The 23,867-nt window shown below is 37.6% G+C and overlaps 1 protein-coding gene across 1 annotated transcript in view; it reads right to left on the bottom strand.

The window, feature by feature from the left end:
- LOC107598622 (serine/Arginine-related protein 53-like) overlaps nt 1-23,867 on the bottom strand; it is a 114,649-nt gene that overhangs the window by 13,981 nt on the left and 76,801 nt on the right. The window contains exons 4-5 of the mRNA XM_016290017.1: nt 21,099-21,147; nt 14,151-14,206 (exon numbers count right to left, since the gene is read on the bottom strand). Coding sequence (XP_016145503.1) covers nt 14,151-14,206; nt 21,099-21,147 — 105 coding nt within the window. The remainder of the gene's footprint in view (nt 1-14,150; nt 14,207-21,098; nt 21,148-23,867) is intronic.

The following is a 23,867-nucleotide window of genomic DNA, read 5'->3' as shown; positions in this document are numbered from 1 at the left end:
TCTTCAGAAATCATTCTAATATGCTGATTTATATAATTATCAACAGTTTTTTTTAAATTTAATTATCAATCAGCCGAATTTTTATTTTTTTTTGGAAACTGCGATACTTTTTTCAGGATTCCTTGATGAATAAAAAGTTAAAAAGAACAGCATTTATTCAAAATATAAATCTTTTCTAACAATATAAATCTTTACTATCACTTCTTATCAATTTAACACATCCTCGCTGAATAAAAGTTTTAATTTCTTTCAAAAAAAAGAATATAAATGGACTCCAAACTTTTGAACGGTAGTGTATATTGTTAGGAAATATTTCTATTTTAAATAAATGCTCTTCTTTTTAACTTTTTATTCATCAAAGAATCCTGAAAAAAAGTATCACAGGTTCCAAAAAAATATTAAGCAGCAACTGTTTCCAGCTCTGATAATAAATCAGCATATTATACTGATTTCTGAAGATCATGTGACACTGAAGACTGGAGTAATGATGCTGAAAATACAGCTGCACATCACAGGAATAAATTACATTTGAATGAATATTAAAATAGAAAAACGTTATTTTACATCATAATAATATTTCACAATATTATTTTTGTTCCCGCATTTCTGATCAAATAAATGCAGCCTTGATGAGCAGAAGAAACTCCTGTAAAAAACATTAAAAACTGTTCTGATCCCAAACTTTTGAGCGGTACACTCTTGAAAATAAAGGTGCTTCATAAGGTTCTTCAAGCGATGCCATAGAAGAACCATTTTTGGTTCCACAAAGAAGCATTCAGTCAAAGGTTCTTTAAAGAACCATCTCCTTCTTATCTTTTTATAATCTGAAGAACCTTCTTTCGCCACAAAGAACCTTTTGTGAAACAGAAAGGTTCTTCAGATGTTAAAGGTTCTTTATGGAACCATTTAGACAAAAAGGTTCTTCTGTGGCATCGTGAAGCACCTTTATTTTTAAGAGTGTAGTGTATCTTTAAGAAATGGTTATTGTTAGGTTTAGAGGTGGGAGTGGGATTAACAGCTCAAATATATATATTTTTAATGATATATTGTTATTAAAACTGCACATTGTTATAATAACTGTTATTATTCCTGCACATTTGTGTTTATTATATTTTATATATCATTTTTTTCTCTATAAAATGGTTATGTTTAAGTTTGGGAATAGGGTTAAGGGATCTAAAATGTATCAATAAAATAGTAAAAGTGCATCTTTATGATATAAAAGATTTGTAAATATGTTCATTTGTAAAAAAAAATTACGTTTTAGATGTTGTTGATATTTTCAAATCATACGTTTTTTTACCTGTAAATGTTACGAACTAATAGCTACATAAACAATGAGACCAGGCTGGATGTGTAGACCTGGAAAAGTTATGTAAATTAATAAAATCTTATAGTTCCATGGGTACGCTTATGATTAATATACATTTTCTAGTTATGCCAAGCTCTAAAATATTTTGGAGGGTAAAAAATGTGAGTAAAAACTAAAAATCCTTCTCCAGTAAATCACAAATAACAGGAAAAGTCATGGTACCTTGTGGACAATGGGGGGCCAAAAACGTGGAGGACCATTTGTTTACATGCACTTTACAAGTTTGATTTTATGCAGATTAATGCAATAAATTATCAAGTTGAAATGTCATGTAAACACAAGTTTAAGAAAGACTAACGGACCTAGACATTTGTAGCTCAGCTTCGTCAAATCAAATATACTTGTTAATCAGACTACAACTGATTTTGGTGCTGTGTGCATGCTCCAAGCACAAGCACTGTATCATACCAGATATCATACTGGATTACAGGAGAGATGGAGACTCTAACTTGACTAAAACTGCACAGGAAAACAATAACAGATGTATGTTCTCGCCTAATGCCAGTCGTGGCATGCATAGATTGACATTAGTTACTGCTCAAACAAACATATCCATGATTTATAGCAAAATCTTTTTTTGGTGTAAATAATGTACAGTTCTTGTCAATGCAAACACAAATGCACAATGACAAACATCATCTATGAGTTCCCGTTATGATGTCAGAACTGAGCCATAACACAAATAAAACCCGTAATGACAAAGCAAAGCTGTGTGCGTGTCTGTGTGTGTGTGAGTGTGTGTGTGTGTGTGTGTGTGTGTGTGTGATGCAGCACAAATGTCACAATAACATGAACAGCAAGATGAAAGAGAATAAAGGAATGTGGAAGGGAAAAAGAGCACTATTCTCAGGTTTTGCTGTCAAACATCTCTATTATTAAGGAAACATGCAACCAACAAATTACGTAACTGGAGCTAGCCTTTAAAACACAAATGATGTAATCAGATTTAAACGCAGACTAAGAGCCTCTCCATTCATGAGACCGAAGCCTTACGCTACGACTGTAACTCTCGTTTATTCTAATCTGCCAGACAAACAAATCCGACTCACAGATATGTGTGATCAGCATTATTTCTCAGCGCTGTAGTGTAACTCAGACGGTGGTTTTCACGTAATTGACTGCAGAGAAGGTCACTGCCACAATGCAGGCGGACTCATTTGGCTAATTAAGAACAGTGCCCCGGTGACCTCTGTCACCCGAGAGTATTTAAAACCCTGCACTCTGCTTTATTGAGAGCAAATAAGAAAGCCTGACTTCACTGTTTGTGAGATTTGAACAAAACATACAGCGACTGTTGATGCTCTTGTTATTACAAAATAAATAAATAAAAGAATACTAGGGCATTTGATGGATTAAAGGTCCCCTGAAATGCTTAGAAACACGCAGGGTTACTCTATGTGTTGACGTCATTTGAACTGAAACAGGAAGACAGGGCGGGACATATCAAGCAGCCCCGCCCCTTTTTAAAACAGCCAATAGCGTTCGTTTATATCACAGCTTGGGCTAGAGCCGTTCAGAGCCGTTGAGCTCCGTAAAGCTGCATTTGACAGCCACAATCTCATCCATATTGCTATAAAATATAGCATTCTGTGTAGAATTCAAATAGCTCTGATACATTTAGTGGTCTGTGGTGACTCGTGCATGTGATCCGCTCCGTGCTATCGTGTCTCTGGACCGGAGCAGAGTGTGTGTGCGGTGCGGTGGTTAGCGGGACACAGCGCAAAACCAGACTTCTTTCTTTCCTCAATGGAAAGCATATGTACACTGTACATTTACTGTACAGAAAATACTAATTCTGTGGATAAGTGACCGATTTCAGCCGCGGCTTCAGCGTCTATTTTATAGTGTAGGGGGCGGGGCTTCGGATTCTAGAGAGCATTTGATTGGACAGAAAGTTTGATGAGAAGCTGAAGTACGATGTGACGTCAAAAAAAATCATTGAGCCGTTTTGGCGGAAGTGACGAACTGCAAGCTTTGAATGCTTATATCTTCTAAATGCAAATTTTGTCACTGTTTTGGAGCACACTGCCTTATAGATAACCTTAAGACTAACATATTGACACTAACACCCAAAAAACTTTCATTTTGATTTCATGGGGACTTTAAATAAATAAATAAAATAATTAATCACACAGGTTTCTGTAAATAATATTGATATTTATAATCATAAATATATTTTCACACTGAGTCTCCAAATTAATGCGAAAATAATATTAAAAACATTTAAGTATTTTAAATATTTGTGTATGGCATCTTTTTAATATGAATGAAGGCCAGCATCATTGATAGTGATGCCGCTATTAAACTGACTGCTTTATTTTATTTTATTTTATTTTTTCTGGGGATACAATTTGTAATTATAGCCATTCAGCATTACAGTATAATTTAGTTATATATATATAGTTTATAATTTTTTTTGGCATTACAGAACTAATATTATAATTGGATAACTTAATTTACTTAACTCACCTAATTTAAGTGAACTTAAAACAATATTTACATAAACCCATTATAATAAATATCACATTAAGCTGTGCCTTTCAGAAGTGTTGTGAAAACTGTTTGAAAGCTGTCAGTTCACTACATTAAAGCATATTTTGTGCATTTATTTTGCATAACAAATAATTAATAAAATTACTAGTTAAACAAATTTAGTATCAAGATTTTTTAAATCTATGAATCCATCCTGTCAGCATCACAAAAATGCATACTTATTACCACACTTACTAAAGAAAAAGGAACGACTTTAGCAGAGCTACTAAGTGAAAATAATATTTTAATAATATTTAGATTTAATTATTATTATTATGATTATTTTTACTTATTATACAATATATATCACACAAATGAATGTTTCCCAGCCCTAGATCAATAGTGTTTAAATACGTAAACAGAACATTCCATGGCCTTTGTTCCAGTAGAAGTACATCAGCTACAGCAACAACACATAGTGTGTATAATAATACAAGCATATCATAGATTTCCAGAGTGTAAAGCTCTGGTCACATTGATTGATGGGAGCTCTGACAATTGGTGGCCCGGTCGACTACAGAGTGACCCATCAGGCACCCAATCAGTGAGGCTCTGTTCCCGCTGTGTGTCTGAGATCACCAGTCCCGACCTGATGAGGTGCAAATGACCCAACCACACACATGCAATGCTCAATACTCCACCCCGAGGATTTCCTCCCTTTCCCACAACATAAACACATACACACTTTCTCACATTACACACGCTAACACACCTTCTCACATATCAGCATATGACAATCTAACAGTTTCTTCATGAGCACCGCTTAATAAAGTCATTCTGTGAGACCATGCTGTGTGTGTGTGTGCGTGTGTGAGTGTGTGTGTGTGCGTGAGTGTGTGCGTGTGTGAGTGTGTGTGCGCGTTTGAGTGTGTGTGTGTGCGTGAGTGTGTGTGTGCACGTGTAAATGTGTGTGTGTGCATGTGTGAGTGTGTGTGCATGTGTGCGCGTGAGTGTGTCTGTGTGTGTGTGTGTGTGTGAGTGTGCGTGTGTGCATGTGTGTGCGTGTGTGAGTGTGTGTGTGTGTGCGCGCGTTTGAGGGTGTGTGTGTGTGTGCGTGAGTGTGTGTGTGCACGTGTAAATGTGTGTGTGTGCATGTGTGAGTGTGTGTGCATGTGTGCGCGTGAGTGTGTCTGTGTGTGAGTGTGTGTGTGTGTGTGTGTGTGCGTGCGTGTGTGTGTGTGTGTGTGTGTGCGTGCGTGTGTGTGTGTGTGTGTGTGTGCGTGCGTGTGTGTGTGTGTGTGTGTGTGCGTGCGTGTGTGTGTGTGTGTGTGTGTGCGTGCGTGTGTGTGTGTGTGTGTGTGTGCGTGCGTGTGTGTGTGTGTGTGTGTGTGCGTGCGTGTGTGTGTGTGTGTGTGTGTGCGTGCGTGTGTGTGTGTGTGTGTGTGTGCGTGCGTGTGTGTGTGTGTGTGTGTGTGCGTGCGTGTGTGTGTGTGTGTGTGTGTGCGTGCGTGTGTGTGTGTGTGTGTGTGTGCGTGCGTGTGTGTGTGTGTGTGTGTGTGCGTGCGTGTGTGTGTGTGTGTGTGTGTGCGTGCGTGTGTGTGTGTGTGTGTGTGTGCGTGCGTGTGTGTGTGTGTGTGTGTGTGTGTATGTGCGTGTGTGCATGTGTGTGCGTGTGAGTGTGTGTGTGTGCGTGTGGGTTTGGACAGGCCACCCTCACACTGTCCTGATACCCTAAAACACACAGGCTCCCAAGAGAACATGTTCAACACAAACAGCTGTTAACAGAGCTACCAAACCTCTATCAGCACATTTCAAACTGTGTAACTGCATGTTAAAATAAGCAGATGAACCCTTTACTCAGACAAGCTTCACAGAAATAAAAATAGTGAACATAGTCAAAAAATATACAAACTGAATGGTTATTATACATACATGGGTTAGATACAGTTGTGGACAGTAACAAAGCACAAGTACATTTTTCAAGTATGTGTATTTTATCAGAGTATTTTTATTCTGGGAAATATTTTACTTTTACTTCACTACATCCCAAAGCATAATATTGTAATTTTTACTCTTCTACATTTCATTAAAACATATCGTTCCTCATTATTTTGAACTGAAGAGACTGAAGACAAAAGAGACATGTCTGATTCGTGAACGAACTGATTCTTTCCAAATGAACCTGTTGGCTCGGTTCACAAACTGCACTGAATGATTCATTTGTGAATCAAACTGATTCGACTGCAGCTGTTCTTGAGTCAACAACTCACTGAATCATTGATCCAGTCAAGATAAGCCAGGATACTGCCAGAGCTCGAATGTGAACGTAACCAAAGAGTGAAGAGTAGTTTACTAATGCCGGATCTTAGTATTGGTTATTATAAATGAAAATCATGACTGTCAGTTATTTGTGAAGTATATCAGCTGTAAAGAGCGGGCTGTTGCCCAATGAAATGCTTGAGTGTGGACATGTCTGCATTTGTCATTTGTTGGGGTAAATGTTTTTAAGTAAAACAGCACAAATGAATGGCCATTCGTCTTCTCCTCTGCTATAGAAGTTTTAAATGATATAAAACTATTATGTGTGCATAGCGCTCCTAAATGTTACGGCTTTCGTGCCTCATGTGATGTCTGTACATTGTATTTTTATACTATTTGTTACCCAGTCTTCCTAATTTTATTATTTCATCTGTGTGCACACTTGAATAATCAGTAATTGATATTTTAGCATAGTGAAGTTTAATATTTTGATAGTGTATGAGTTTTGATATTAAAATAAAATGAGGTCGTAAATATAAAATGTGTCGATAAACAAAATGTGCATATATTATAGAATAAGGAAAAACTGATTTCTAGCATTTACAGTGGGTACGGAAAGTATTCAGACCCCCTTAAATTTTTCACTCTTTGTTATATTGCAGCCATTTGCTAAAATCATTTAAGTTAATTTTTTTTCCTCATTAATGTACACACAGCACCCCATATTGACAGAAAAACACAGAATTGTTGACATTTTTGCAGATTTATTAAAAAAGAAAAACTGAAATATCACATGGTCCTAAGTATTCAGACCCTTTGCTGTGACACTCATATATTTAACTCAGGGGCTGTCCATTTCTTCTGATAATCCTTGAGATGGTTCTACACCTTCATTTGAGTCCAGCTGTGTTTGATTATACTGATTGGACTTGATTAGGAAAGCCACACACCTGTCTATATAAGACCGACACCAATAACAGAGCGGAGGAATGGAATTATAACAAATTATAAGGAGGAGGCTGATGTCCGGGCGGATTAGCTTTTTTGGGTTCAGTGGGCCGGTCGACGGAAAAGGTCTCCGCGTGATAATTAAATCTTCTCACTCTGATTTTCTGCCAATTTTATTTCCCCTGGGTCTACAATACTGATTCACTGCTTATAAGCCAGGCATAACTAATCACTGGAGCATAGAAAAGCATTGCTTTGAATGACAGACACATTTTACTTCAATATTGCAGTTACGTAGGGCTTGCATTGATGAATCTCACCTGTGTGAAATACACCTTGATTCACACATTTCTTTTAACCTTTGACCTTTAGCGGTTTCTAATAACACAATCTTGTTTCTCAAAGCAGGCTGTTTCTGTTGCAGGTTTGCATGTAGATTTCGGACACAATAAACATCTGATAACTAATGGCTGGTTTGCAAACTAATAACTAGTAAGTGTTCCCTAAAGGGAAAGCAGAGTTTTTTTTAGATGAGTGAATGCACTCGTATTGTAAGCAGGCACTATACTTTATATAAAGTGCCATACAAGCGATTGGGTTCTTAAGCACATTGTTAAAAAATCCATTTTGTCTGACAAATGTTGACTGAACTACTGAATACAGAAAAGGTGACATTACATAAAAAAGCCAACATTTCACAAGCTCTATGTAGTGTTGTAGATTTTATTTTGTAGTAAAGGTTTCTTCAGTGACGTTATTTCCATTTCAGTATGCATGTACAACTTAGTTTGCTGTATGAAAGTAACTCTATATCACCTTTTTTTTTAGTTTGATTAATAAATAAAAAATTCTACATCATTGTCATGTTAATTCTGAGCTTACTTTTCAGCTTATTTTTGAGTTGAAAGAACGTATTGCTAATAACTAGTAAGTGTTCCCTAAAGGGAAAGCAGAGTTTTTTTTTAGATGAGTGAATGCACTCGTATTGTAAGCAGGCACTATACTTTATATAAAGTGCCATACAAGCGATTGGGTTCTTAAGCACATTGTTAAAAAATCCATTTTGTCTGACAAATGTTGACTGAACTACTGAATACAGAAAAGGTGACATTACATAAAAAAGCCAACATTTCACACGCTCTATGTAGTGTTGTAGATTTTATTTTGTAGTAAAGCTTTCTACAGTGATGTTATTTCCATTTCAGTATGTATGTACAACTTGGTTTGCTGTATAAAAGTAACTCTATGCCACCTTTTTTTTTAGTTTGATTAATAAATTAAAAATACTACATCATTGTCATGTTAATTCTGAGCTTACTTTTCAGCTTATTTTTGAGTTGAAAGAACGTATTATATTATGTTTGAGAAAAGCACAGACCAACTTTAATTGTTCAGATGATACAACATTTTTCCCACCATAAACTGAGTAAACTCCAAAAGTCTTATAGCTGACCGCTCTCTATCGCCATTTGTGGCCGAAACATAAGTTGAATGTTGCTTGTGACGCAGTTTATGCCAGTTGTGCTTCAGCACTGCTCTCCTGCAGGCAATGTGAAAAAACACATTTTCATTTTTCATATGAGCAAGTATCATCTGCTGCTGTTGTTGAAATCTTTGCGGTTTAAAAACGGACTCTGCTGCTTTCGCTTTTTGACTGCAGGCTCTCTGCAGTTCGAGGTTTCTTTGTTTTGACAACCCAGATCTTTTTTTTTTTAATACATGAATATTGAAACATGAAATAATAATAATTAAAATGCTAATCTAAATATGAAACTAAAACCAGCAAGTCACTTGATGCATTAAAATATGCCTACTTCATATTATATACTAAGTATGTGAAAAGAGTAGTATATCCGAATTCATAGTACTCAAAAAACAGCAGCCAGTAGGCGAAAAGTATCTGGACAATCTACTGCATCTACGAGATCCTGGAGTGCGCATTTGATGGACATTTCACCATCCCATGAGGCAACAGGAGAGGATTTATGAATGGCAGGGACGCAACGCAACTGATACTGGTAGGTCACATGACAATGACAAAATGACGGATGTAGTACACTTGAGTTTCATTCACACTACCCATTTTCATACTGTATAGAAAAAGTACTCGCAAAAGGTTGCAAAACAAGTTTGAAACCAAATATAGTACCTGCTCACAGTATGTGATTTTGGACGCAGCTTAAGTCTTAATAAGTGAGTCACTGAGTCATTCATTCAACAGAGTTGTTCACGCAGCTGATTCAGCTGACTGTCTGTATGAATGAGTCATTGAATCATGGACTCAACTGATTCATTTGAAAACACAAGATCATTTAGCAATGAAACCCCTGAACAATAGTTTTGACCATTGAAGTCTTAAAGGGTTTTGAGCACTTTCAGCTGGACTAAACTGGGATAAACCAGCTAAACACAACATGGCCAGGCTGAGAGACCATCATAACCAGTTGAGACCAGCTTAGAGTGTTTCAGCCAGGGTTATTCAGCAGGGAAGTACTAGAGCTATTTATAAATGTCTGTTGTGTAGTAGCCTTAATAAGCAATCGATGTGTCAGACTTTAAAGGTGTGCTTAACCAAACATCTAACAAAACAAAACAAAAAATTCCTGAGCCGAGTTGAATCCAGTAATCAGGCATTACAGCTGACGAAGGGGCATGTCTGACTGTGAACGTGTATATATTGTCATTATTATATAATCAAAAGGAAAATCTACTTGATGATTTCAAGCTAGTTTACTGAATCGATCAACAGATGATAAGGACTGATGCTGATGTCCAAAATCCCACTTTGAAACCAAAGGCATTTCCAAACTTTTGAAGGCCATTGTAGTATATAACAATGTATCTTATGCAACGCAGAATAATGTAAGCAGTTCATGATGATATAAACACAAATACCATGTGGTTTCAAACCAACGAACAGTCAGTTTTTCCCCATCGACAAAAGTAGAAGAGCTCTAAGAGACAGGGAAGAGCGGCGTTTACCAGGTGATGTATTTCAAAGCGTTTCCTTAAAACACTAGCTGAAGTAATGAGAATTAAATCATTTAGGCAAGCGTGAGCCCCACTCAGCAGGCTCCAGTCCCAGGGTCAACTGCCTGTAGACCCTCATTTACACAGCATTTGTATTCATGACGGGACAGCGCTAAATATTTAACAACAGTCTTTCAGGAGATACTACTGTTGAGCTCACAGGTCAAATCATTTTGATTTCTAACCATCTGATGTAGCTATGCTGTAAGCTGCAATGTGAAATTAAACAAAAAAATCTGAACATTGCAATGACAAAAGCAACATATGAAATGCTATGCAATAGTACTGCTCTGGTAATATTTTCTTATTCCAGAAATATTTAAAGGTAATACTTTCTTAAATTCTTAAATAAGCGCATGTCGTTTCACTATACATACAACTTTTTACGCAATATCCCAAAATTCACATCATTTAAATCTCGGCAAATGGGAAAGTCTTAATGAACACTCAGTAACATGCAACTTCCACCTAAAAAAATACTAATTAGGCAATAATTATCATATTTACGGACCATTTACCAGATGTTCCATATTAAATCAGGCCTCTAATTAAGTTTGCAGTGGAGATTCAATCAAATTGAGCAAACGTATCTGATTAAACGCAGCTCTCTGTTGGTCATGTTGCTTGTGACGCAGTTTATGCCAGTTGTGCTTCAGCACTGCTCTCCTGCAGGCAATGTGAAAAAACACATTTTCATTTTTCATATGAGCAAGTATCATCTGCTGCTGTTGTTGAAATCTTTGCGGTTTAAAAACGGACTCTGCTGCTTTCGCTTTTTGACTGCAGGCTCTCTGCAGTTCGAGGTTTCTTTGTTTTGACAACCCAGATCTTTTTTTTTTTAATACATGAATATTGAAACATGAAATAATAATAATTAAAATGCTAATCTAAATATGAAACTAAAACCAGCAAGTCACTTGATGCATTAAAATATGCCTACTTCATATTATATACTAAGTATGTGAAAAGAGTAGTATATCCGAATTCATAGTACTCAAAAAACAGCAGCCAGTAGGCGAAAAGTATCTGGACAACCTACTGCATCTACGAGATCCTGGAGTGCACATTTGATGGACATTTCACTTCGGCAAATGGGAAAGTCTTAATGAACACTCAGTAACATGCAACTTCCACCTAAAAAAATACTAATTAGGCAATAATTATCATATTTACGGACCATTTACCAGATGTTCCATATTAAATCAGGCCTCTAATTAAGTTTGCAGTGGAGATTCAATCAAATTGAGCAAACGTATCTGATTAAACGCAGCTCTCTGTTGGTCACTGATCGTCCTCTGTTCTATTGACTGTCTGATTTTCTCTCATGCACACACAGGCTTGTTCAGCACTCCGGCAGACAGCTCTTGTGAATGACAACACAGCTTGTTATATTGAGATTAGAAATGAATGGATACAGGGGGCAGTCTGTGTGTGTGTAGGGGTGTTAAATTCCATCTAAATGTTTAATGGTGGTATCATTCTCGAATACGGTCACACACAGAGAGGTACACACCTGTAAAGGTGACCCGCACGACACAGCATAATTAAGAAAAAGTCTTCGGCTTTTCCATGGTGAAAGAGCAAGCTGCTCTAATGATACGGGTTAAATGCTGTTATACGGCTCATTAAAATATATGATCTGCATGAATACAGACAGAATGCAGGTCTGCGTCAGAGAAAAACGGTTACAGACTGAAGTGCAATTTTTGCTGATTTGAATCTGAAACCCCCCCCCCCCCCCCCCCCAAAGGGAAATCTTGTATAAGATAATTAAACTGAACAAAAGAAAATTAGGACTGTCGATTTAACCAGATTGAACAGTTCAATAAACAAGAAGTTAATATTATATTACATTTTAGATATAATATTGTCTGTTTTTGCTCAGTTTGGCAAATGAAAATAGAATTGTTGTGCATCTCCGAGCAATAAACAGCAGTTTTGTTACTGAATGAATTCGCATTTTTTAACAAATCGAGTGAGTCAGTGACTCGAGTAATTTGCTTTGTTTCTGAATGAATCAGCTGTTTGAATGAATCAGTTGAATGAATGATTCAATGACTCTCTCATTAAGTCTGACAGTTACCTACTGACAGTTTTAGATTCATATTTAGAGTATCATCTCATGTTTTTAAAAAACAATTCATATTTTAATATTTTTAAAACCCATTAATGCACATCTAAACGCCATTAATCTCAGAATTATTTATGTAACTGTAATTACAGTGTAAATGCATTCATGCTGTCTCTGAACAGCCTAAATGCCACTTCAAATGCAGCTTCTGAAAACAATGTTATGGCCACATTGCAGCCTTAAAAGTTTGTGTGTGATAAATATTTTGTTGAAATCAAATATTTCTTTCTAAAGCTACTTTTTTTTTTTTTTTTTTACTTTTTCGTCTATTCAATGCTTTTCTCATTTAAAACAACAATGACTTAATCATTTAGGGGGTAATTTCTCAGCCCAGACTGATGTGATTAATTTGCTATTAATTCATTAATCAGCATATCATGTAATTTAGAAAAAAAAAAAAAAGAATGGCTTCACAGTCCTAATAAAAACCGAAATATTTTTTGTAGTTTGATTTTGAAAGGTAGATGGGCTCCATTCGGAAGTATGTTGTGTGAAATCCCCAGTAAAACAATTAGAATTGATTTATTTACTAGGAAAGAGTGCTGATATAATACAGGCACACATATCTGCAGTCACAAATCTCAGCTGTCCAGCAGCAAGTACTGTGTTTTCTTCATTTTATAGTGTTCATTTTCACAGTTCAGCTGGTTTGTTCATCATGAGCGAGTGAAGATTAAAGCCAAACCAAAACCTGCTTTCACTGTGTCACTTCCACATCGTGAGGACAGAGATTGAGTTTTCGGTGGCAAAACACACTTCCAAAAGACTGTAATTGTGACTATTTGTGCATGTTACCAAAGCGGAGTTGAGGTGGTGTTAAGAGCCTTCCAGCACTAGGCAGCAAGAATGCGTTCCTTCATAAAACAGGAGGAGTTTTGAGAGAAATGAAAGGGTTTCAGAAGGAGGAGAAGTCAATTGACTCCAAGGGGTGAGATTACAGCATGAACTCTGCTTAAGAAAGGCTGACAACAACAAACATTTATGTATCAATATCACTAAAGTTCAACACGCTTTGAGAAGGAACAAGTGAATGATGTCAATATCATGCAAAAATGTCCTCATTACTTTGACTTCATGTCTTCATGAGCAGCACGTGTCAAATGTGGAATGGGGAATGCCATGGGAATACAACAGTCATAAACATAAGGCCAAATATGATGTGAAAATCAAAGGGAAAACTGTTTTAAAGCATTGTCAGCTGCAAAGTGTAAAAAAAGAAAAATCAAGCACATTGCAGTAATTAACTTGGGCTGTATGGAATATATACAGTACTTGTTAAAAGTTTGGAAACATTATGATTTTTAAATGTTTTTTATTAGGTCTCTTCTGCTCACCAAGGCTGCATTTATTTGATCAAAACAGTAATATGTTACAATTTAAAATAGCTGTTTTCTATGTGAGTATCTGTTAAACTGTAATGTATTTCTGTGATGCGCAGCTGTATTTTCAGCATCATTCCTCCAGTCTTCAGTGTCACATGATCTTCAGAAATCAGTGTAATATGCTGATCTGCTGCTCAGTTACCCTTTAAGATGTGTTCACATTTACTGCTGTCTGGCTATATTTTGATTTGCAGTATTGGCAATAGACAGTGGACAGTGAAATTTGTGATTGACTGGATTTTGGCCACAAACAATGGGAAATATGACCACACTTATTCACAACAAAAAGAAAAAACAAAACGGTAAAAAACGGTAACTTGTGACTTTTTATCTTACAATATATATTTTTTTATCTCTCACTATTCTGACTTTTTTTTCGAAGAATTGCGGGATATAAAGTCAGAATCCTAATATATAAACTCAGAATTATCAAATGAAAACTACAAGAAAAACTCTGAATTGTGAGATACAAATGTTACTTTTTTTAATTCCGTGCCAGGCTTCAATACGTTTCCCTCTGTTAGCTGCAGGTTAAACATCTTAAAGTTCGGCTCACCGTTGTCTTTTCCTCTCTCATACTCTCCTTTGCTTTCAGTGCTTCATCGGTTTTAGCTGAAATAAGAAAAAAAGCACATTGCAATATTAGTAATGAGTTATAAACAGCACATTTAATACTTCATTAGGACATCTTTTATGCTTTAATGTCTCTCTGCATATGTACACTTCTCCCAGTTTGCACACCTTAAGCACATACTTATCGAATAGTTTTTCAGCGTGCTAATTAAAAGCCTGAGAGAAACCCTTACGCGGTGGAAACAGTTTGTGTACAAGTCTTATGGCAATTCATTTAGTCTGTTGACTCGCTTCTCTCCTGCCCTCCACATAATGAAGACGTTAGCCGAGATGAAGACATATAGTGAGCAGTGAAGGGGGACTATCAATACAGCCTGTAAATTAATTATACCTCTGTTCCCGCACGTAATTTATTCTAAAGCGTTCGTGTCTCCCAGGAGCAATTTGCCTTTATTGCTGTTCCACTCGCTGATGAGAGGAGTCATGCAAAATTGAGTCCCTCATAACATTACCTTCTACGAGTTTCAACTTTCAAGTGAAAGGAGAGGAGAGGGTAATCACAGTCATTAAGAAAAGCAAATTGTACAGTTCAGTCCAAATTCAAGTGGATAATATGATTGTTTGAGTGGACATTAGAAAAAAGGCACGATGTGGTTGGCACGCTAAAACCGAACAACCTTCAGTTTCTGTCTACCAATGCTCCACAAGTCTTTTAACCAGCGTATTTAACTCTTCTCGAGCTCAGTTTGTCTCTCCGCTTATCTCCTTAGAGCCAAACCCTCTCATTGCCATCAGTGTGCCTTGGTGCCACTGATTCTACAAGACTCTGTAACTCTACTGGACGGATGGAAACCAAATTGTACATTTCTTCATTTGGTGTTTTGATGATGGTGGTGGAGAATGCTTTCATATTGGCCCACAAACTTCCATTGGTGTGTAAATGCACTGAATTCTGGTGACTGTGAAGGACATGCACATGATTTTCATCCTCATCAAGCCATTCAGTCAATATTGTTGGAATCACTTTCAGAACTTTTTTTCCCTTTTTTTCCCACTGATGAATGAAAACAAAACATTGACAGCCAATCAGAATCCACACCTGAGAGCTTATGCATTTAAAGCTGCAGTGTGTGCTTATAATAAACAGAGCGTTATTGTTTGTTGGTGTGGATGCTAATATGTGACCCAGGAGCACAAAACCAGTCTTAAGTCGCTGGGGTATATTTGTAGCAATAATCAAAATTATTTATTTATTAGGATATTAAGTAAAGATCATGTTCCATGAAGATATTTAGTAAATGTCCTACCGTAAATATATCAAAACTGAATTTTTGATTAGTAATATGCATTGCTAAGAACTTCATTTGGACAACTTTAAAGATGATTTTCTCAATATTTCGATTTTTTTGCACCCTCAGATTCCAGATTTTCTAATAGTTGTATCTCAGCCCTATGCCCTATCCTAACAAACCATACATCAATGCAAAGCTTATTTATTCAGCTTTCAGATGATGCATTAATCTCAATTTCACAAAATTTACCCTTATGACTGGTTTTGTGCCCCAGGGTCACATATAGTAATCATCATAATGATCATTCATGGCGTTAATGGGTTTTAACAGAGCCACTGGATTTTCCTTTGTCATCCATCTGTATAGGAGCTGAAGCTGATGATGCACACATTAGATATATCATAATCCCAGCATTAGATAATGCATCACTATCCGCAGCAGAAAGCTAAAGACTTTCACTTCATCTGCACTTAATCCCAGTTTGGTTGGCAGGATGGATAGTGGAGCTTCCGCTGAAATTCAATTGTGATTATGTGTGTAATTGCAGCTTGGGGCCCCTAGAGTCATGTAGGCATGCAGGACTATGTTTCATTGAAATGATCACACAGAAACAAATCCATCCGCCTCCGTCATCCAGTGGGCTGATAAGCAGCGATGGCTCGTCAGAATCCGATGCAATAAGGCAAACATCAGAGAGAAATGGCCGGGGCCCATTATCAGTGATTGATGGAGTGCTGGTGCGTTGAACACGGGGGCTCAGAGGGGCCTGCCATTTAGATTGAATCAAGCGCTTCAGCTTTCTTGGGTTTATCCGCAACCGTAGAGCCACACGCAGAAGCGGAAACTTTCTGTCCCTCTTTACACAGCAGCAATTCATTGATATAACACCGCCGACTGAAGGAGGTTACCGGCTCCTGAAATAACATTACGCGGACATGTGAGATAGGATATTGAATTCAAGCGTGCGGGAGTGTCGAGCTGAAGCCGTGCTAAAGCAGGACGGATGAGCTGCTGCGGGGTGCGATGCTGTTTATTTGCGCAGGTTTGTTTGGGCGAAGTTTACAAGTGCGTTTGAGAACGTCAATGCATGAAAAAGCTTTGTGAAACTGAAAGGATTGTGGAGAATCACAGTGCTGTGAGAAAAGTGTGAAATGATCAAATATTGATCCTGAAACACTGATCACCTTTTAGCCTCATCAATTAACACATAATAGAATGAACTTAACTCTAAACTCTTATAGCTCAGGATGAACGGCTGAGGGAACACACTTTGTAACCATTCTACAGAACGGGTTTAAATTTAGAGTAAGACATATTGTCTTTTCATGCCATGCTTCTAGTAAAAAAACATTCAATTTGCATACAATATTTTCATATTGTTATGGAATACACCTCATGCACATTTGTATTCACTATATTACAAAGGATTATATTTATTAGTGCTGTCAAATGATTAATCGCACACAAAATAAAAGTTTTTGTTTGCATAATATATGTGTGTGTGTTCTGTGTATATTCATTATGTATATATAAATACACACACATACAGTATATATTTTGAAAATATTTTCACGTCTATATTTATATTCATATAATTTATATTGTAAATAAATATATTTAATATATAAACATAACATAATTTTCTGAAATATATACATGCATGTGTGTGTATTTCTATATACATAATAAATATACACAGTACACACACATATATTATGTAAACAAACACTTTTATTTTGGATGCGATTAATCGCGAATAATCGTTTGACAGCACTAATATTGATCTATTATCTATTTTATTTATCTGTTATTTTCAACCTCCCTGTAAAAATGTTTTAACAGATTTTTCTAAAAGATTTTCAACTGTCAACAATCTCAATAAAAAGCCAGTATATTAAAAACAATCAATTGTTCCCATCATTATTGTATTTTGAAGGACAAACACTACTGTTGAATTTGAACTTTACACTTAAACAGAAATCACCACCATTTTCAAACAAGCGAGTGAAATAAACAGTACTATTCGACAACCTGAGAACATCTTTTTTCAGTATGTTTACAGTACAGTCTTTCCCGATCCTTTAATTATGTTTATTGATTTAAATTGAGTCACTACTCAAATACTCACATCACGACTGAAACTCTGTTTGATATTGCGATGTTTTTAAGGTCATTTTGAGCATTACTTTAAAAAAAATTCTGGCCAGCACATGTCTGGAAACATTATATTTTAGATTAAAACACGAAAACGTTTATTTAATTGCATAAAATATTGACAGCTCTAAAGTTACAAACGGGTTTTTCAGACTCTGGGGCACATTTACTGTACTTCAAAATGATGGGATCTAATCATAAACGCTCTGGAAATCTCACTTTCTGCTCAAAAATGAATGGACACAGCTAAAATCAGGCTCTGCCAATAAGCTAAAATATTGTGTGTTTCGGTAGTGACATGAAAGTGTTTTTACTACATTTTTTTAATCATTGTTATTTAATTATTTTCATTATTATTTAAATATATATTTTTTATTTATTATTAAAAATTAAACACTGAGTATCTACATCTTTTTAATTATTATTACCATCTTTTATTATCTAAATATATTTTATTATTTTCATTATTATTTAAATATTTTTAAATTATTCACACACACACACACACACACACACACACACACACACGCACACACTCTCTCACACACACACACACACACACACACACACACACACACACGCCTCATAATATAAAGTATTCCACCAATTTTATTTAGCATATATTTAGCTTTTTTATTATTTAAATTAATGATTTGGGTTTAAGTGGATCATAACATCTAAATATACAAATTCAGCAGAATGGTCCACATACTCATCCTGAAAACACACAGCACAGGAACGATACATCATGTGTGAGAGGGATTTCACATCAATAAAAGACAAGAATACTCCAAGGACGCACAAGACTCGCATTGTCTCCCTCCTTAAAACAGACCCTTAAACCGAATGATCCCAAAGCCATGCAGAATCCTCATCTTCAGCCTCAGGCCTCTCCATGAAACCACACAACAGCCGTAATAATCCTCTGTGATTAATTACTCTGGCCGTAATCTCTTACAGCGCTGCTGTGGAGGAAAGAAGAGCACAGAGGAGCAGGAAAAGCACCCGTAGCTGCAGGTTCAGCCGGCATACCTGCGCCTCTCTCCTGAGAAATCTGCCCCGCTCAATCCAATCAACATTAATCATGATTGCACAGTATCCGCTGTAGTGTTTCAACTAAACACAGCTATCATTTAAACCACGTAATAAATACTGTTCATAAACGAGTGAAAGGGCATTAGAATTGTGTGTACAGCATCACAGGTTCTCTGCAACTTATTAGGTCAATTGGCAACATGATTGGGTATAAAAAGAGCCTCTCAGAGAGATGTGTTTATGCCATGAAATTTAAAATCAACTTCTTTTTCCCTTAAAATGATACATTTTCTCAGTTTAAACATTTGATATGTCATCTATGTTGTATTCTGAATAAAATATTGAAATTTGAAACTTCCACATCATTGCATTCTGTTTTTATTCACAATTTGTACAGTGTCCCAACTTTTTTGGAATCGGGTTTGTATACAATCATGTTATCAAATAATTCAGAAAGTGCACACAATGTTCTTTAACAAGCCTATTTCACAGTTTTCAGTGAGCTTCAGAGAGGCTGGGGTCTGATTTATGACATCCTGTTGTCTTGGGCCTCAGTGGAATTTTTGTGACTCCTCGTGCCTCAACTCGGTTTTGACCAAATCTTAGATTGTCTGATTCGGTCTGATATCCTACACACGGATGGATGTTAGACAGCCTTGGGAGAGATCTTGTTTATCTAGTGCACTCATGCACCTCACCATCACTATGCTTTAATCACTGTGTGTGTGAGAGAGAGACAATGAGGCATAAAGGGAGACTGAAAGAGAAAGGCTAAAAACAAAACAACTACTGTAGTCTTAAAATACGAACTGGTGTGGAGTCAAACAATCAGGCGGGCGTGTATGAACGCTTGGGAAGTCGTGGCCTAATGGTTAGAGAGTCGGACTCGTAACCCAAAAAGGTTGTGGGTTCGAGTCTCGTACCGGCAGGGATTGTAGGTGGGTGGGAGTGAATGTACAGCGCTCTCTCCCACCTTCAATACCACGACTGAGGTGCCCTTGAGCAAGGCACCGAACCCCCAACTGCTCCCCGGGCGCCGCAGCATAAATGGCTGACCACTGCTCCGGGTGTGTGTTCACGGTTTGTGTGTGTTCACTGCTGTGTGTGTGCACTTTGGATGGGTAAATGCAGAGCACTAATTCCGAGTATGGGTCACCATACTTGGCCACATGTCATGTCACTTCACAACACCCACACTTACACAAACTCAACACGCTCACAGAATATGAATATCTGTAAATGAGCGTGTGTGTCCTGAGCGTCCACGTCAATCAAAAACAATCTGAATGTCAAAGCTCGGCAAAATGTGATAAATCAGCCACTTGCCAAACGACAAACATGATATTTGCTGTAGCACCCCACAGTTGGAAAAATGTCCCTTTGAATCAGGAATTCACTTTACACTCACATTCCCTCTCTTTCTCACACACACACACACACACACACACACACACAGACACATACAAAGAGCTGTGGCTTTAGTCCTGTAAAATATACAGACACAAGTGTGAGTGTTTATAAAGTAAAGCTTTCAATGACAACTAACCAGTGTGAGCATCACGATTAAAACTACTCCATTCACATCATCATTTGCATGAAGGAAATTAGACTTTGGCAGAATATAATTTGTGCAATGACAAATATAAAGAATGGCCAGGCTATTTACTCATTATTTGCAATCGCAGATAGAAACCACAGCCTATTTCACTGTGGCTCACATTGAGGCTGAACAACAAAGAAAAAAACAAAACAGAAAATCACTTTGCTTAAATGGTAAAACTTACATTCGAGTAAAACTTAAATGATATTCGTGAAGTATTAACAACTAAACAATTAGAAAGGGAGCAATGAATTATTGATCAATTATTCATAAAAAGGCCTGGATTTCTATTTTGGATGTGAGAGATCAATGCCTCTAAAATCAGACGTCTGTGGTCGGACCGGGCCCTGCTTCTTCCCTTCTCCAGCCACTGACAAAAATATGCACGGTTTAAAGAGAAGACAGGCGCGATGAAGATATGAGAACCACCATCACCAAGAGTAATTAATTAATTACATGTGTATAGCATGGTGTTGTTTTGAATCGGGCCCCAGAGAGGGGGAAGAGAGCGCGCAAACATCACAATCAAACCCTGAGCGCTGATCAAATATTCCATTTCCGCATATTCCACCAGACGCTTCTCCACACTACTGTGGGCTCATTTCTGCACTTCGCCTGAAGTTCCGACAACATCTTTCTGAGAATAATTCGAGATGCTTTCTTTAATTTACAGAGTAAATACTGGAGATTTGGTTGCAGAAACAAAACAGTCTGAGAGTTTTCATCATGTCCACATGAGACTCTGCCTGATGAAGCTTGTTTTATTCATGAGCGTTTGGAGAGAAATCTGCGTAGGCCCGTCTTTCTCTTTTGAAGGTATCTGTCATGAGTCGATCTGAGGACGTACTGCTTGAAGCCTCTAATAGCGGAAGGAGTACAGTGGTGTAAGAGGAGCTCGTCTAAATGTAGTTTGAGTGACGAATGGAGCTCAAAAGTAGTTCAGGCAGACCACGGCGTGACAGCCAGCATCAGCTGATCGTAACTCATCCCACTACAATTAAATAAAATCTACAAGTTCATCCGTACTCACACTTGCCTCAGTCTGTCGCACAAACATGCGCTTACCCTCCTCCATCCCCAGCTCCTCCTTATACAGGTACATGATCACTTAGTGTCAGCTAATTGTTGTTTAATCTTGTCCAGTCTCATTTACAGACCCGTATCACTTTTGCATGGAATTTTATATCTGTTGCATTAAAAACAATTCTGGTAATTGCATTATGCTTTGGGAGTTTCAAATCTCAGTGAGGTTTGCTTGTGGACAGCACAGACCTTACTTATGATCATATCCTCAACAAATTCACACCTCAGCAGTCGAAATGACAATGTCATATGTTTAACAGAAATGAGGTCACAGAAAAAGTGAATGGACGAAAGAAAAAAGCAAAGTCTGCATTTTCTCTTACCGCAGGAACGTTGGATGGGTAGTCACAAAATATACCAAAGGACCGAATTTAATCTGAAATGTAAAGTTAGTTCTCAACTACAAGAGGTCGTCAATGACAGGATTAGATTTTAGGATGTAAATTCATTGTTACATTCATTGTTATGTAAGCAATATTCAGAAATCGTCATTTCGTCAGTAATCCATAATAACGCTTCCTCCAGTGAAGAAGTCCATCTCCTGTTGTCTCTCACATCAAAATCCAGCCACATATTTGTTTAGAGCTGTTTTAGCTTGTAAACGGAGCTTGATCTGTGCAGATCTCTCTCCTGATTCAGACCAGACCACTTTTTCATCGGAGGAAGCGTTATTATGGATTTGTGTTCTAGCCGGAAACAATTGTTTGGAGTTAAAAATGCCTTATTGATGGACTGGAGTGGTGTGGATTATTGTGATGTTTTTATCAGCTCTCGTTCTGACGGCACCCATTCACTGCAGAGCATCCATTGATGAGACACTGATGCAATGCTACATTTCTCCAAACCTGATGAAGAAACAAACTCATCTACATCCTGGATGGCCTGCGGGTGAGACATTTTCAGCAAGATTTCCATTTTTTGAGTGAACTAGACCTTTAAAATGACGGCTGTATAAATGGAAGTCTCGTCTTATTGTTAAGAGATGCAACATTTAAGATGCAATTGTAGTGTAATAAATTAATGTGAACGTGAGCTCAGTTTTAACCTTCAAAGGCCTTGATATACTTCAAGCAAAAATGAAGAACAAACATGTGTGACACCATTTTGAACGAAAATCTTAATGTCCTGGGTCTTCCCAGCTTTATAATGGCAGTGAATGGGTGTTAATAATCAATAGTCCAATAGAAGTCCAATAAACTGCACCAATCCATCATCAAAAGTGCTGGACAATAACATTGTCCAATAGCCAAGTAAGATTTGATCCCTCCAGAAACCTGTCACTCACATGAAATAACAGCAATTACAGGGACAAAACCAAGTCCCATCCTACATTATTTTCTTAATCAAGAAACCATTTCACTTGAATACGTTTCAATAAGGTAGATGATCACGATTTCAGTTTTATGCCGACTCAAACAGTAAAAGTAAACTGATTCAGCATCTTCACAATATGCCATCAACATATTGATGCAACACTGCAATAAAGTGACAGGATCCACCGTGCAACTCGACTTTCCTGAAGACGTATGATAATGACATCTGATTATGGCACATTACGCTCCAGCACTCGGTGCACCAGAAAAGAGCTACTTGCCATGCAACACACCCAGCATCTGCTGATAGGTTGACGGACACTGGGCAATTAAACCAAAAGAGCCACGACGCACAGCTGGACTGGGGCTAACACTTCAACACCTGGCACAAAGGCCTAGAAACACGGAGGTCCCAGAGACTGTGCTTAGTCAAGCGCCTGAGCTCAGAAGAGAGGGGGCGCTGGAGACAGGCCCGGGGAAAACTCTATTTTCTGTTATATTAAAGCCTAATTGCAATGTCAAGTTGCTCAGTATGCTTTCGGTCCGGGGAAACGAGACCAAAGAGCTATACATATACAGAGAGATGCAAATCAGAAGAGATGCAAATCAGAAGAGGAGGACATGTGCTGAGGGAGGTGAAATCACAACCTGTTGAAGAAGAGAGAGAGAGAGAGAGTCCCACCACAGAAGACTCCACTTCTCCCTGTCATCTTTTAATGCTTATTTTCATCGCTTTGCTTAAAATATTGATAATCAATTAGCGCTACGCCTGTTTTGTTACAGAATTGGTGTCAAAGTCTATCAGTCAGTTCAAAGCTCACTCAGAGTTCATTTTACCGTGGTCGCTCTGCCTTTGGAGGAGTCATTAGGCGTGGGGAACATCGCCCGGGGTGCAATCGCCTATTCTCTTTCATTATAGCCGAGATGAGAAAGGTGAGGGAGATTACTAGGACTTTGGAATGATCACAAAGCCCCGCACAGGCTGTCAGATTCCCCCTCCGTGTAATTCATCTCGTCCCCACCACACCCTTCACAAGGTGCTCTCATCTGAGCGGCGGCAGGGGTTTGGAAATGGACATTATTCATGAACATCTGCAGCAGGGCGAATATTCTCCACCTTCAGGGGGGGAACCTGTCCTTTTGGCTTTAAAATTAAAACGGTGCTGCTGGAATTAAAGGGATAGTTCACCCAAAAATTATGTCATTAATTACTCACCCTCATA

This window comes from Sinocyclocheilus grahami, unplaced genomic scaffold (assembly GCF_001515645.1).
Source record: "Sinocyclocheilus grahami isolate Dianchi unplaced genomic scaffold, SAMN03320097.WGS_v1.1 scaffold253.1, whole genome shotgun sequence".
Classification (NCBI taxonomy): Eukaryota; Metazoa; Chordata; class Actinopteri; order Cypriniformes; family Cyprinidae; genus Sinocyclocheilus; species Sinocyclocheilus grahami.
Note: the sequence above shows the minus strand (reverse complement) of the source record. Positions and strands in the feature narration are given on the sequence as shown.